Consider the following 15,307-nt stretch of genomic DNA (forward strand, 5'->3'; position numbering starts at 1 on the left):
GGGCTTTAATTTGGAAAGCTTTGTTAGATATTATTTATTAAGAGTTTAACACTCCCTCTCCAAGACTCTGCAGGTGTGATTTGATCGGATTGCACTGACAGTGCTGGCAACATCAGCAAACAACTGTCATCACATTTTGAGTCCAATATTGCCAGCTTCAGCTTTTTCCCATCCAACCCCACCCACATTAAACCCGTGGAAGCAGAAAAGAATAAAGACAAAAACATAGAAATCTCTCCTGTAAAAGAAAATGATGCGTTTATGTTGGACCAGATTGCTCATATTAAAGGAGAAATATATAATATATTCCTGTACTAAATCCTAAAATTACCATGACACTAACACTACTACAGCATGCTCTTCTTTGAACTTTTACTTCCAGTGTGAAACGTCTGTTTTTGGTTTAGTGACAGCTGATCAACTTATAGTGTAGGACTTTTGCCCCTGCAGCCTGCAGGAAACCTGCCTGAGCTTCAAGTCCGGGGAGGCGTGGATGGGGGGGAAATAACTCGTTTCGAACACAGATCATATATTAAATAGGGATTCAACCTTTTTAATTAATGTACTGTCTTTGGCTTCAACTTGCTATTTGGACTGCAGCACAAATTTTTAAACATTAAGGTCTCACATATTTCTCCTTTAAGGTCACAACAGACACATGCACACATCTAAAACAATATGCCAGTTGCTAATAAAAGAGATATGTACAGTATGTGGACACGGATACAGTACATAGATGAAAGCAGACAGATTTTGCAAAACTTTGACTCAAAAGGTAACACACAGTGCTTAGAACATACCAGTGGCCAGGTATATGATGTGAAACAGCATGTCTTTCCCCTGCACCACATCCACTGCCACATGAGTGAAGCGCACGTTGTCCTCCATGAAGTAGGGCACAGGCACCACGGGTTGGACCACCTCATGCATCAGCAAAAACTTCTGAGCGTCCTGCAGGTTTCTTTCAGTCAGGTTCACGTAGGCGCCAGAGTCGATGGTGCCGCACTGTGGAGGTGGGGGAGGACAGAAAGGACAAGTTTGACTGACTGCATTAATAAAAGCCGAGCTCTTTGAGATGGCAAGCTACGTTAATAAGCAAGTTTTTGTGCTGAAGCACCGGCGGAGATGGGAAAAGAGAGGGATTTAATGATTAAATGAACAAGGCTTTAAAGTCGATTGCCGCCTCGTTGTGATGGTTTGCTATCCTCACAACCTTAAGGCTTTGTAGTCAATACACCGCGGCTGATGGAAGACGAGTGAATGAATGTTTGACTGAGCAAGTAGTTATCTCTTTTATTAGATTCTTCCTCATATGCATATATATTGCTGGTGAGTTTTATTGGTACCCAATCGTAATGATTCTGATTGTTCATTTTTTTCACCTCAAAAATAAGCTAATATTTTAAATCTGCAGAGCTTCATTATTGCTTTTCATATTACACAAAAAATGAATTCTCTGAATGCCGCAATATCATTCAAACAAAGGACTCTCTGAAAAGTATAAAAATTACTTGAACCCCAAATAATAGGACCAGCCAACAAAACAGTCCAGCTGGACTTACCCAAGTATCTCACATACATAGGCAGATTTCATCGTCACAGATTAATCTGGTTTTATCAGGCGTTGCCGGCTCTCGTCCTCATTCTGTATCCCAGCAGAGTTTTCCGACCAAAGCAGAGTCGCTGCCACAGCTCTTGGTTATAATGTCAGACATCTAATAAGTAAGATATTTCCCTGAGTTTCCTCTTTTATGAAAAGAAGCCCAATAAAGTGAACGCTCTCCAAATGGGACTTTAAAAGAGGAAAATATTAAGGAGTCAAAGGTATAGTTTATATCTTTGAGATACTGGGCTTTATATGTGTTTTTAATAATAAAATTGCCATTTCTTTTGTTTTAGTTACATTATTTTCAGTATGTGTCATTTTCAGAGAAGAGATCAGAGGCAGAATATATTCATATAATATATGTTTTCAGCAAGAAGTTTTTATTTAGTTACCAGATTGTTAGTCTTAAACATAAGATAATGTTCTCCAAAACATTTTAAAAACATTTGATGATACACTGTTAGAACATTAGGATCTTAAACGCTTTCCCACGCTAAAAATTTATGTTCTAAAAATATCACCATGCTATATCTGAGTAACTTTTTCATTAGTACGTTTTATTTGATTTCCAGAATGTTCTTCGTAAAAGTAGGGTAACGTTTTCCGAAAAAAATTCTAAAAATGTTTGGTGATTAAAAAGTTTTGGGATAACACTTTTAGAACATTATGCCCTAATTCTCTTAAAATGTTTTCCCCGGCTAAAAGATTTTTGTTCTAAAAACATCCTGAGAATATTAACATGCAATGTCGTAATAATGCAGGAAGTTGTCTTTTAGTTCACAGCATGTTTTTCTTAAAGGGAGGACAATGTTCTCTGAAAATATTGTAAAAATGTTGTGTAAAAATTGGGACATTATACAGAGAATATTACCTTGTTATTCTTAAAGGCAGGCAATGTTCTCAGTTTGAAAATGTTTGGTGATAAGCTTATGCTTTAACATTCTTAAAGCATGTCTCAATGTGACACTAATAGTATTCAAAAACTACCTGCAAGGAATATTCAGTATGTGTTTTGTGTCAGTATGTGTCTCTAAATTATAAAGGATTAAGTGTGTTTCATATATCTCCTACTTTTTTGACAAAAGAAACATTGGATTACCACTAAACTGATACAGGGTATCGGGGTATTTTTTCATGAATGGTTGACATTTTGGAGATACATGGTTCTTCCAGGACAGTGAGTATTCATACTTGTGTATGAATGTAGTTCTTTTTTTCCTCCAAACTGAATGGGACAGAGTAAGGCTCAAAGCCAGTCCAGCTGAGGCAGAGCTGGATGAATAAAGCTAACCATGCATGTCCTTCTCAGTGAAAGAGGTCCCAGGCTGGGGTCAGGATTGTGGATTGAGGTGCCGTCCACAAAGAACGGGCCTATACTCCAAGACACACAGCAGAGGAAACAAAAATAAGCTGCGCTCGACAATTACACTAACCCAAATGACTGGTACTGTTTTGAAAACAGTACTGTGGATGCGCTGCACGAAATCTGCTCCAGGCGAACCGCGCACATCCTCGTCGTACTTAGCTGAGACTGGACCTTGGGTGGCGATTAGTTCCCACTGACTAGCTACGGTAGCAACAGCAACACGGACACTTTATACAGATCAATCCCTGGCCTTCCCTGGGCTGACAGATGAGAGTCATAGTGGGCTTCCCTGGAATGGGCAACGGATCAGTGCCCTCGCCACATCAGGAGATGGGAAATTAAAGCCCTGAAGGACAAGGAAATGCAACATTGTGTGTGTATGTGCCTCGAGTGCGTAGCATGCATGTGGTGTAGGGCTGTATAATGGCATGCATCTAAGGTTTCCTTTTGGGGTTTGTCCTTGTATTGTGTGCTTGAGTGTCTGCATGATTGTGTTTCTACCACAGCGAGACAAAGTTAGGCGCTGACCAGCGTGGGTCTCTATGACATCTGTGAACGTAGAGCGAGATGGATGTGGTGATTTCCTCAGTACAGTCAAGGTGAGGGACAGAATCATCATTTGGCTGAGGGCCCATCCAACACTCAGCTGTCTCGCTCATCATCAGCGCTCTGCCAGGATGATAAGTGCCACCGGGAAATATGGTCGTATTACAGCATGTTTTTGCCAAATGGGCCCTTGTTTAAAATGCGACCCACGCTATTTAACATTTCAGCATCCTGGTAAGATCTGATTAAAATAATCTGTCAGTTTTGGCTCAAAATGGTCGTAAATAATGTTGAAAGGAACACAAAAAATGACACCTCTTATTTGTTGGATTTAAAATCTCTAAAGCTTCTTTTACACTGGACCCACTATCACCCACTAACATTTGGCTTTTGTCTTTAATAGGAAGAGGTATAATCGGCATTGACAGGTATTTAGCCCCAGCAGTGATGTAATCATGACAAATTTTTGCCCTTTTCTGATAACGTCTGTGGCTTTTTTATACACAGGTGCTGCTTGGCTTGACTCCACCAAACCAGCAGAATTTATACCCATTTGAAGGTGTTTAACTTATACGTGCTTGTCATTAGTCAAGCATCTGAAAGGTGGATAAACATTTTATTTTCATTATTTCATTATTTAAAAGCTTTTATTATGAAGGTCAAGAATTTGGAAATGTTGGGGTTTTTTTATCAGCAGTAACCGAACACAACTCCACAACACAGAGATTCAGTTAGAAACCACAAAAGTACTGAGAGCTGAACACAAGACACTTTTAAAAAACACCTGTCTCTCTGCTCTCCTGCACAGACATCAAGCTTTCCAGTGCATATCAGAAAAAAACAGATGCCAATGAGTAGTGTCAATCACCTATTTTTAACAGGTTTAGTTGTGTTTTCTAAAAAAACAGCCTATACTCATTAATTTACTTGTAAAAACGGTGTAAAAAAACTTTCTCTCAGCATTTGGCTCAGACTGTAACTTAACATATTTTCCTGCATATGGAGCTCAACAATGAATGCATTTTTACAGTAAGCAATTACAGTGTGTGACAGAAAACCTATACAACACAGAGATGGTATTAGCTCCTAACGCCCAGCGAACATGACTCATAGCCTGAATAAAACCCAGCAGGATCAATCCGTGTGGTTCAAATAAATGGAGGGATTTTCTCTGCAGACACACAGGGAATTAAGCTCTCAATCAATGATCAGTGTGTTTGTTGAGTGATGAGTTCACAGTCATAATTATCCCTATTTGGCAGCAATCTGCAACCTTCTATTTTTGTGGGTGTATTTGTGTACAGTGGATATGGGTTTTATAGGTGCTGGTCCTCCTGTAGGTGTATGTTTGTGCATGTACATGTGTGTAGGTGTGTGTGCACAAAGAACTGGACAAAAAAAAAAAGGAAAACGTGCAGGCCATAAATCCTGCGCTCGTAAATCTAATCCCCCAACATTGACAAATGCTTGATGAAGATGTCACTGAAACCTAGATAAAGTGTGCATCGGTCCAGCGGTGAGGAGCAGCTATTGTACTGGAGCTTAAGTGGAGAGACGCGGATGGAGAGGAGGACCTGATCCTACTTTATCCTTGAGAAATATAGCTTCAGGGTATATAGGAACCTGTCTGTAATGTACCTACAGTATGTTGAACAGGATAAATCTGTGGTCAGCACTGACCAGATAGATTAAAGTGGTCTTCTGGAAGGTAAATGAATTTCAGACATGTAATTTAAAATATGACAAACATAGAAATTATATGGTTTTTCTTTAATTAATTTTAGCAATTTTAGACCCTTTATTATACACTTTTATGTAACAGATTTAGGGCTATATATGTGTTTTTCTCAGTAAACTGTCACATATAGCACATTTTCTGCATTAGCATGTTATTGTAGATAATGTGTGTGTGACTTCTTGATAGCAGGCATTGCAAATGCTCAGTGTGCATGGGCTGGCTTGACGGATGCATGATCGAGGGGCCCGTGATGGGAAAAGTGTGTGGAAGTGAGGCGTGTGTCACCCATTGGCAGCCAGACCTAAGAGGGAACTCAATCCCTCATGGAGAGCTGCGTGGATTAACTCCCTCACTATCTGCTAAGCCCGCGACAACTGAGAACCACTTCTGCTAATAAATCATTCCCTCTGTGTCGTCAGTATAGAGCAGCGCCTGAAGTCGGGATAAGGTGCCCCGGCCCCGCTCGGTTCGCCCCTCTGGGTTTTAGGACGGAGTATAAACCTAAAGTGGCACTTGTGCAAAACAAGGAGAGTTTATTAGAGAGGGACAACAGTTCACAGAATGAGGCTATGAAACATCTTAAAGGAACGATTGTGCCGTTGTAAAAATCACTGGATTTTATAACGAGCGGTCGTAATGTGTGAGTGAGGGATGATTGAAAGAGAGAGGAAATTAATGAGAATGAAGAGGTTGCCGGGACTCGGGCTCATCACAGCGAACACACAGTTATTTATCAGGACGCTCAGACACACACCGCATGCATAAATTTCCCAGCCACACATATTGTTTGGCTGATTGGGCACAGGGTTGCGTCGAAAACACCTCAAGCATAAAGCATGAAGAAATGATCATTAAGGATTAGCTCTGAACTTTAACTCTCGCACACACTTCATAAACCGCCTCAGTCAAAGTATTTTTAGCCATGCTAGCAGTGCGACCACAGCGGTGCCAATGTTGGCGTGTTGGTCAGTCCAAGATTTTGTACCAGACTGAAATATCTCTGCCAAGAAGTTTTGTACACACGTTCATGGCTCCAGAGGATGAGTCTGACAGAAAGTGATCCCCTGACTTTTCTTCTAGAGCCCACAGGGGGTTGGCATTTCTGTTTTTCACTGAAACATAAAATGTGAAACAACAGCTACTGAATGGTATTAAGATATTCATGTACACTTAAGGATGAATTAGAGTAACTTTATCTCTTTCACCATCATCATGTCAAAATTTCTGTGCGTCCAGCACTTTGGCTGGACAACCCATCAGCCTCAGCTGTATTTTGCTTTTAGCAGTATTGGAAGGGTTACTTTTAAAACATTTTACAGAACACATGCCCTGATATGTAATTTGTGATGTATTTTATTAGATTACTTAGGTTAAGCAATGTATTCTAGACTCTTGGGATTACTTTTGGAATATTTCAAAATTTATCCCATTTATCTGGGACACTCTGAATGTAGTTAACACCAGTGTTAATTTAATTAATGACAGCAAATTTTCATTCAGTTTTAGTCATAGCCTTTTGACTAAAACCCTATTTAGTTTTAGGAGAAGAGAGCCGGGGACATAGCCAGAGATTCTGCAGGTATAAATACCTCGAGTCATATCGGATTCTGACGTTAAACCTCCTTAACATTTTCGTCCTGTTTTTATTGGCACAGTGTCAGTAGATTTCATGACAGTTTTTGTCCTCATAAATTACTTTTTATTTAGTTATTGTCTTGGTTTTGTCAGTGAAAAAATGCGGTTGACAAAAAAGAACTTAAAATTGTCTCAAGATACTTCTGAAAGTTAGACCTGAGTTTTTTTCTGCAGAAAGCAGCTTGGTTGATGGGAAGCGGAGCCTGCGCTGCACCATAATGTTGCTACCTTCTTGCAGTTGAGGTAAAATGCTCTTTCTATTTCCATGCCAAACACATGACCTGTGTGTTCACGGGACATGCACAAACATTTTCTAGAATATGTTTATGGGAAATGTGTTCCCAATATTATTTTAGAGTAAACAAAAAAATAATCCCTTCAAGTAATGTATTTTTAAAGACAGTAACTATAGTGAGAATGTCACCAAATTAACTGTAACTGAATGCAGTTACTCATATTTGTATTTTAAATACGTTACACTGTTACTTGTATTTGATTACTCCCCAAAATTAGAGTTTAGTGCTAATTATCAAACATCAGCATGCTAAAATGCTAAACTAAGATCGCAGAAAACATAAATACCTGCTAAACAACAGCATGTTGTCACTTTGAGCATCTTAGCATTAGCATTGCAAAGAACTGCGCCACCTCACAGAACTGCTGGCAAGGCAGTCTAGCCTCTTTATCTTGTTTCAGTGTTTGCGGTGTCTCCAAATGAAAAAAAAAAGTTTATGTATAAGGTTTGTATAATTTTATTACCTGAAAGTCTGGGTTGGGGTTGGGGTAGGGCAGCCACGCTGACCGTGAGTTCTCCTGGTACTTGAAGGGCCCGTTGAAAACCTGTGATATGGCACTGAGATTGAAGGCACACACCGCGGACGCAGCAATGCTGTTTCTGAATGTCAGGGAGAGAAAAAAGGGAAGAGAGAGCCAACAAAGGGTTGGGAGGATGGACAGGGTGTTGGAGAAACAGAGGGAGGCATTAGAAGAAAGAGTTTTAGAAAAGGACACCAAAGCACTGGAAGAAAACTCAGATTTTGTTGGTATTTATAAAGCTGACTTGTCTATGTTTGTATTGCTCTCAGCCAACAATACAAATCAAACACCGGACAGAGAGTCGCAGACGCTGGCATAAGTGATCGTCATTATTGGATTATAAATCCAGCAATAGGACACAATTAAGCTGTTCGGCTTGTCTGATTAACTGTACAGATCTCGAGCCTGAAATACAGCTTTGACTTTTTAAGCTGTCAGTTTCAACAAGTACTGGTCTCCTCCCTCCGAAGAGAAAGTAAAGAATGAGAGTATTAACTCTCAACTCAAACTGTGAGACTTGGGCGATGTGAATTATAATCCAATGCGGCTGTTCATTAAACTCTGTGCCTGCAGGGGGAAATGTTTCCAATACCCTTCAAAAGACTTCTTTTTCAGCAATGTGAAGGCATTGACCATAAAGAACAGATTACTCAGCTTTTAATAATGGTCCGCGCGTGTGTGTGTTTTTGTATGAGAAACTAAAAAATAAAAAAGAGGGAGAGACAAAAAGAGGAAAGGGTGTTTGCGGAAATTGAAAATAATAGTTTTCACCCATGGTTGCATCCCATCTCTTACATCCCCCCATGTGCACGATACAGTGTACACTTTTAATATGTAATGATAAGCTTCTTTCATGGGATTTAAACATGCGATGGCACTGGAATAAGTGATCCTGTTTGTGGGCTGGTTTGACTATTTATGGGAAAAGATTTCTACTGGAAATTCAATTTGAGATGCACTTGTAAACATGCCATGTAAACATTACTGTCATATATCACTCAATTTTATCACTCAATTTTATATACAAAGAGTGCGTCGTACAAAAAGGTCACACGCCAAGCTAATGCAGATGCAGTTGAAGTGTGTTTGTTTACACAAATGACAATGCGATGCCAAAAACACTCTGAATTATACATGAAGCTATTCTGTGGGTGCATTAAAAACAACAAAGAATAAAAGAGAAATCTGATGACTCGCATTGTTATTTTTCATGAGATCTCAAGATGCTGTGAGCTGCTTCATTCGTCACAACACAAATAATACATTCTGTCAAATATACAAATGCAGCGGGGGTGATTGTGGAAAATAACTTTTAAAGATTTAAACTTTTAATCAAACGACTTGATAATTGGCTTAAACTGATTATTTATGAAGACTGCATTTCCTTCAAAGAAATTGTATGCAAATGACCATACAATGCAAAATAGAAAATAATAAGGACTTTGGGGAAACGGAACAATTTGTGAAAAATTTGCAAACAAATGACTCATAGCAGAAAGGGAAAGCAATTTATCAACAAACAAATTTTAGAAATGCAAAATTAAAATGTGTTTGTTTAATTACCAATAGCTATGTATCATTAAAAGTGAAATATACAGTTTAAAATACAATGAAGCATTCAGTACTTAGGCTACTCAGCTACACAGTTATGTGACTGAAATGAGGAAAACATTATATTAGACTCAACTTGTCATACTTAAACACTGGGACTAACTAGGTCTAAACTTTGATACAAGAACAATCCTACTTCTTCATTGCTGTGTCATGGACCACTAACTGGTGGAGGATCCAGACATTTTACCTGCAACTCTTAGTATGCAGCCATTGAGTCTTTATTTAAAACACTATTTACAGGGTTCTTGTTTTAAAATGTCAGCAGGAAATAACTTTTTCAATCCACTCACAAAGCTGACAGCTTAATTTGCTAGCTAGCTACCAGGAAGCAAAACTGACAGTTGCTGGGTAGAAATGTGAAACTGCTTTTGTTGACCTGAAATTGGTGACCAACTGTTTCAACACTGACTAACAACTGTCAAAGAAACTTTAATTCGTGTGAGAACTGAAAGCTTGACAGGTGTAGCGACAATAACTGAGGGCGTCTGTTGCTAACGTTTAGCAAACTGTCAATCGTGGATCTGAATTCTGTACTGAACAGTGTCATAGTTTTAATGGCCCATTATCCCAAAAACAAAAACCCACTGCTCCAAAGGCCTGCTGTACCACAATACACACTGTTTTGACCATTTCCTTTGTTGTTATGGTAACAATGACAAACATGGGACGGTCGCAGTCTGGTTAGATTTAAAAAACTACTCGGTTCCATTTAGGAAAAGATCACAGTTCAGGTTAATAGAAAATTGTTGGATACATCAGTTAAGTTACATATGTAGTTCTGGAGCAATGGCCGTTAATTTTTGGTGTAATGGGCTGCTGCAAAAATGGGCTTTTATAGGACATTTTCGGACTACTGGTATTTCAGAATTATGGCCCACTGCTCTGAACTTATTTACGTAACTTAACTGACGTAACTAACATACTGTACTTCTTTTAAACTAAACCACAATCTTTTCCCAAACATAATAAAGTAGTTTTGTTGCCTAAACCTGATCAAACTGTGACCGTTTAAGAATGTTAACCCTGCGTTTATTATTGTCTGTTACCATGATGACAAATTCAACCTGGCCTATATCAAAATATGCTAAGATCTTAAGATCAAGAAACTCAAGAGAGTGTGTATTTCAGGACAACAGGCCTCCAGTGGGTTTTTCTTTTCGGGGTAATGAGATGTCGGAAAAATGGGCTTTTGGTCCAATGGAACATTTTTCGTGTTTTGTAATAATGGGCAGTTGGAACAATGGGTAGTTCCTGTTTGAACCATGATATATGTTTTGTCTGAAGTAAGTATGAAATTTGTTGTCATCACACTTAAGTAAAATCCCACATTACTCACACGTTGGTAGTGAAGATGCCGTAAAGCAGCTCCAGCTCAGGCAGGTAAAATGTTCCCTGCAGCTCGTTGTAGTTGAAGGGTATTTCTCCTGGTCGGGAACAATTCAGCCTGGCCTTCATGAAGGTTGTCCACGTGTCTTCCAGCAGGAAGCGGCCACCAATGTCATTCTTACAGACACGCCCCGCGCGGGAAAATACGGTCCGGCCACAGTCATGTTCCACTGCGTTTTCTCGGAAGAAGAAGTAGGTGAAGTTGCCGATATCGTAGGAGGAGACGAAGTTGGGTTCTGTCGAAGCAGAGGTAACAAAAGATGAGGAAAGTGAGTGGGAGTAAGAAAGAAAAATGAAATAAAGCTAAAAGAAAGATGAAGTGCAGAGAGAGGAAGGAGAAATACAGAAAGAACAATATTTAAGGCAGTGGGAGTAAGAGGGAGTGGGAGAGTGGCTGTGTATGTGTTATGACTGATTGACTCACAGCGTGTGTGAGCATGAGGCCCACACAACAGCAGGTGATCAGGATTAATAACTACAGGCCATGTTATTAATGGCGCTGTGTTGTAATAAGAAAACTCATTTTTCACTCCCCAAACCTAAAGGTTAGGATGAGAAATGACCAAAACAGGTGTAGCGTAATAGCTCTCACCCTATCTGAAACACGCGACCTGCACGACACTGTCACCGCTACGGCGTTCATCTTTATGTATGACATTATTGGATCTAAACCGCACACTTTATTCTCACTGACAGTGATTTAATTCACCTTTAAATGAAAGTGTTCCCCCTCCTCCTCATTTCAACCCTCTTCTCCTCTGCACCTTTGGAGGGCAGTGCAGGGGGAGACAGAGGAAGAAAATCAATTCGCCATAAAATTAGTTATTAAACCCTTTCCCAGAAGGTTTCTGCGCAACGATGTATGTGGTGGCTTTTAATTTATTTTTTCAATTTAGCTTAAATGTGAATCAGATAAAAGTCACTTGCTGACAAGATACTGATTGACCTGCTCCTCTGTAGGCTGGACACCTTAAGCTGTCTGAAGTTCTCCAATCTGCACTGTGTTTGAAGTGGTTCTGAGCTTTCAGGGAAAAAGACATTGATTTTTGAAGAATTCACAATTTGATGCTCCTCAAAGAAAGGGTGAGATAAATACAATGATTTTCGAGTTGCATAGTAACTTTAAAAATAATTGTTTTGACTGACATGATGGCGACGAATCAATTATGAGTGGGATCTTCTGTTTCAGCACTTGCTACTCTTCTTTGCACAGCACGGCGGCAATTTAAGTGGGAATATAATCCTTCAGCCAAGAGAGGCAGATTCCAGCTCTCATGTTAGATAAGCATCTGCCGTGCTTAAGTTTTCTTGAACAAACACTGAATCCCCACCAGCTGTAGGAAAAGCAAAAAAAAAATTATTTCTTCTTCATTGTGTTACTTTCTGTTTAAAATGCCCATCTATCATTATGTAATGACTTTTACACATATTTACATAGACTGTAACATCTATTTGTGGACCATTTGACTGTATCAAGATGGATGATGCGTCTTCACTTCCTCCCACTGTACAAAAATGAAGCCAAATGTGCTGCCATGGTGATGTAATTTGGAGCCACAGTCTGTGCAGTAGTGATCAGGGTTGTAGCCATGGTATCAAGTTCCCGCCCATACAGCTGGCCAACTCAATCACCAGCAGGGTGCAGCTGTCAATCATGACATGAAACCCCCTTTTCTTCAGGGATGGGACCCATCCAATCCCATATTGGTGTCAGGTCCAGATATTTATTGTTATAAATTATTCATCGGGCATCAGCATTCAAGTCACTGTTCCTTGTCCCAATGTATGTTCCACATTTTCTACTGTTAAGCAGCACAAATTGAGTGTTGAGGCTCGCATTTCATGTCTACTCTACAATAGCATATAATACAAGGGAAATTGCATTCCAATTTATCGCCACGGTATACAATTGGAGTGAAGAAATGCAGGAAACACTTCACTGGTTGAAAGACACTATTATGCAAGTTACATTACACAAACTAAACAAACTTTCCTTGTGGTTAAAACTGACTGGGTGTGCGTCAATATCAACTGATACAGAACTGTTAACCACTAACACCACTACGATTACTGATAAATTATCATCGTCGTAATCGTCGTCATCGTCGTCGTCATCATTGTCGTCATCATCATCATCATCATCAAGGAAAAAAGTGTAGTTGTGGTATAGATTCAGTATCGGCAGATATCTAAATTCAGATATCGGATTAGAACTGACAAAAAGTGTATCAGTGCAGCTCTACTTTTATAGCATCAAATAATTGTTTAAAACCACATGTATCAGAAGACACATGAACACACATAAGCATCATAAGAACTATATCAAATGGACATCATTTTTTTCAGTTTGGCTCATGTCCCACTTGCTAACATGGAGGGGACAGGTTTTATAATCTATACTGCAGCCTGCCACCAGGGTGCAATCAAGAAGTTTTGGCTTTACTTTTGAGGAGCTGTCATGCTGTCAGTGTTTATATGTATATATCAAATATCTAGACCTCAAACTTTGGCAGCCCCCTACCGTTAAGCCACTTGGAGTTGTACTGGGCAGTGCGCAGCGGTGGCAGGCCGCCCAGACTGCGGTAGATGGCGGGGTCTCGCCCAGAGAAGTCCATGGCCGTGGCAGCGTACAGCTCCCCACTGGAGGTGATGAGGGCAGTGGAGTTGTGGAGGGGGTTGTAAGGACACCGAGCCATACCGCTGATCTGGTCATGGATCTCTGTCAAATTTGTCAGCTGCAATATAGAAAAAGAAGAAAAGTTAGTGGATGAAAGTGGCAGGCTTACAATGGAAAGGGGGAAAAAATAGGCATGGACAGGACACAGACGTTGCCAAGAAAATGATTTTGATTGTTTGTAACATGAGCATCCCTCGAGTTACAAAGAGAAAACAACAAGATATTGCACTTGGGAGTAAAGTTGCATTTTCTTCTTATTGTTAAATAATGGATCATTGTGAAAAACCTGCATAAAAATATAGGACAGAGTATCGAAGGGCAACATTAAAATTCAAACTGGAGAAGTCTGGTAATGTTTTGTTTGTTCCTGCCAATATGCAAATGGTGTGGGCTAAAAAAAATACTTCATCTCATTATGTTTTGTTTGGTTTACATCTACGGAGAAACACACACAAAGATATATATGAGCAAAACCTTCAGGAGCAGGAAACACAATCAGAGAATGCATTTAGAATCATTAGCAGCATGAAACACACAAACGGAGCAGCTGCTTCAAGTCCAGTGTTAAAAAAAACACCTGTTAGGAAAGTAAAAGTGACTGAAAGTGGCATTTTAAATAAAACTACTCTTGGCTGCAGTGCTCTCTTGGTTTGGTGTCTGATGTCTCTACAGGGCGACCAGCTGTTTGTCTCTTTATAACATTATTATACCACATCTCTGAGAAGCCTCTCGCAGTTTAAAAGAGGCTTGATGCGAGATGCAGTCTTGCTGTGCATACTGCCTTTGAATTTGAGGCCAAATCCGACTCCCGACTTTTCAAAAATACTTTACAGCGTGACCCTGGCTTAGCCCTGACACACTGCACTGGTTCCTAGTTAAAAAAAAAAAAATACAAGCCATAGCTCACTGACTCAGCCTTGAATACCAAAAGGAGTAATGCATTTTTTAAATCCAAGATGTAATTATATTTTATGGCGCAAAAGTAAACACTATATATGGGGATTAGCTCATGGTGTATGCTTCCGTCCTAGTTCATCTAAGTTCTGAGGGCAAATGCTTGACGTAAAGAAGTGTGATTGCGCTAATCTCAGGTTTTTGAAATCCACAAATGATAATTAAAATGATTCTATTTGCAATTACTTTTCCATCAATCAGGGTGACACACTTTGGACTCTTTGCTGGATGCAGAAGATCTTCGCTGACGGCACGAGACCCGAAAGATTCACAGTCTGTCCTCATGCATTTTCATATTTCACCACCTCGGAATTATAAGGTTCTCTCTTCATTCTGAGCAGCTTTGAGATGTTTAGTGGTGTCACATTTCAAATAGCAAAAAATTATATGTAGTACAAATCTCTTTCATGCATGTAAATATATTCTAAATGTTCGATATCAAAATCCTGACAAACTTGTAAATGGGTTGTTTTGGAACTCAAATGCAGAGAGATCTTCATTATAACTTATCTTCTGCTTGGAATTATCTGGTGCTATCTTGCAAAACAAGAAAAGAGGAAATGATTTACAAGGAACACAAACAGTTTACTCAATTTGTTTTAAACCATAAAATTTGTGTGTTTGTATCAGAAATGTTTATTCTGATCCACCTAAATAAAAAAATGTGTTTGTGTTCATTTTGTAATCAAGACAAGAAACTGCTTTCATGTTCTATAATGTTTTTTTTTAACATGATTCATTTGTTGAGTAAATAGTTGAGCTATAAACTCAAGGCATCTTTGTGAGGGACAGCAGAACAAATGCCAGGCAAGTTCTGCTATTTTAAAACTAATTATAGATCTTACTGAAGAGTTTGTAACAATGAAATTGTTACCATGCTAGCCAGCTAACACTAGCATCCTGATGTCAGCGTGGCAATGGCACTTAGTGTTCATATTAAGAGACAAACACTTAAGTAGGAGTTCCGCT

General features: G+C 39.4%; 1 protein-coding gene across 2 annotated transcripts in view; it reads right to left on the reverse strand.

The window, feature by feature from the left end:
• The window catches only part of sema5a (sema domain, seven thrombospondin repeats (type 1 and type 1-like), transmembrane domain (TM) and short cytoplasmic domain, (semaphorin) 5A), a 173,942-nt gene that overhangs the window by 69,960 nt on the left and 88,675 nt on the right, over nucleotides 1-15,307 (reverse strand). For both annotated transcript variants that reach the window (XR_014772698.1, XM_084747092.1), the window contains exons 7-10: nucleotides 13,229-13,442; nucleotides 10,658-10,943; nucleotides 7,651-7,786; nucleotides 801-1,005 (exon numbers count right to left, since the gene is read on the reverse strand). Coding sequence is in view for 1 of the 2 variants with exons in the window: in XM_084747092.1 (XP_084603218.1) it covers nucleotides 801-1,005; nucleotides 7,651-7,786; nucleotides 10,658-10,943; nucleotides 13,229-13,442 (841 nt within the window). In the remaining variant the exon portion in view is untranslated. The remainder of the gene's footprint in view (nucleotides 1-800; nucleotides 1,006-7,650; nucleotides 7,787-10,657; nucleotides 10,944-13,228; nucleotides 13,443-15,307) is intronic.

Source organism: Lutjanus erythropterus, chromosome 21 (assembly GCF_056507025.1).
Source record: "Lutjanus erythropterus isolate fLutEry1 chromosome 21, fLutEry1.hap2, whole genome shotgun sequence".
NCBI classification, from domain to species: Eukaryota; Metazoa; Chordata; class Actinopteri; order Lutjaniformes; family Lutjanidae; genus Lutjanus; species Lutjanus erythropterus.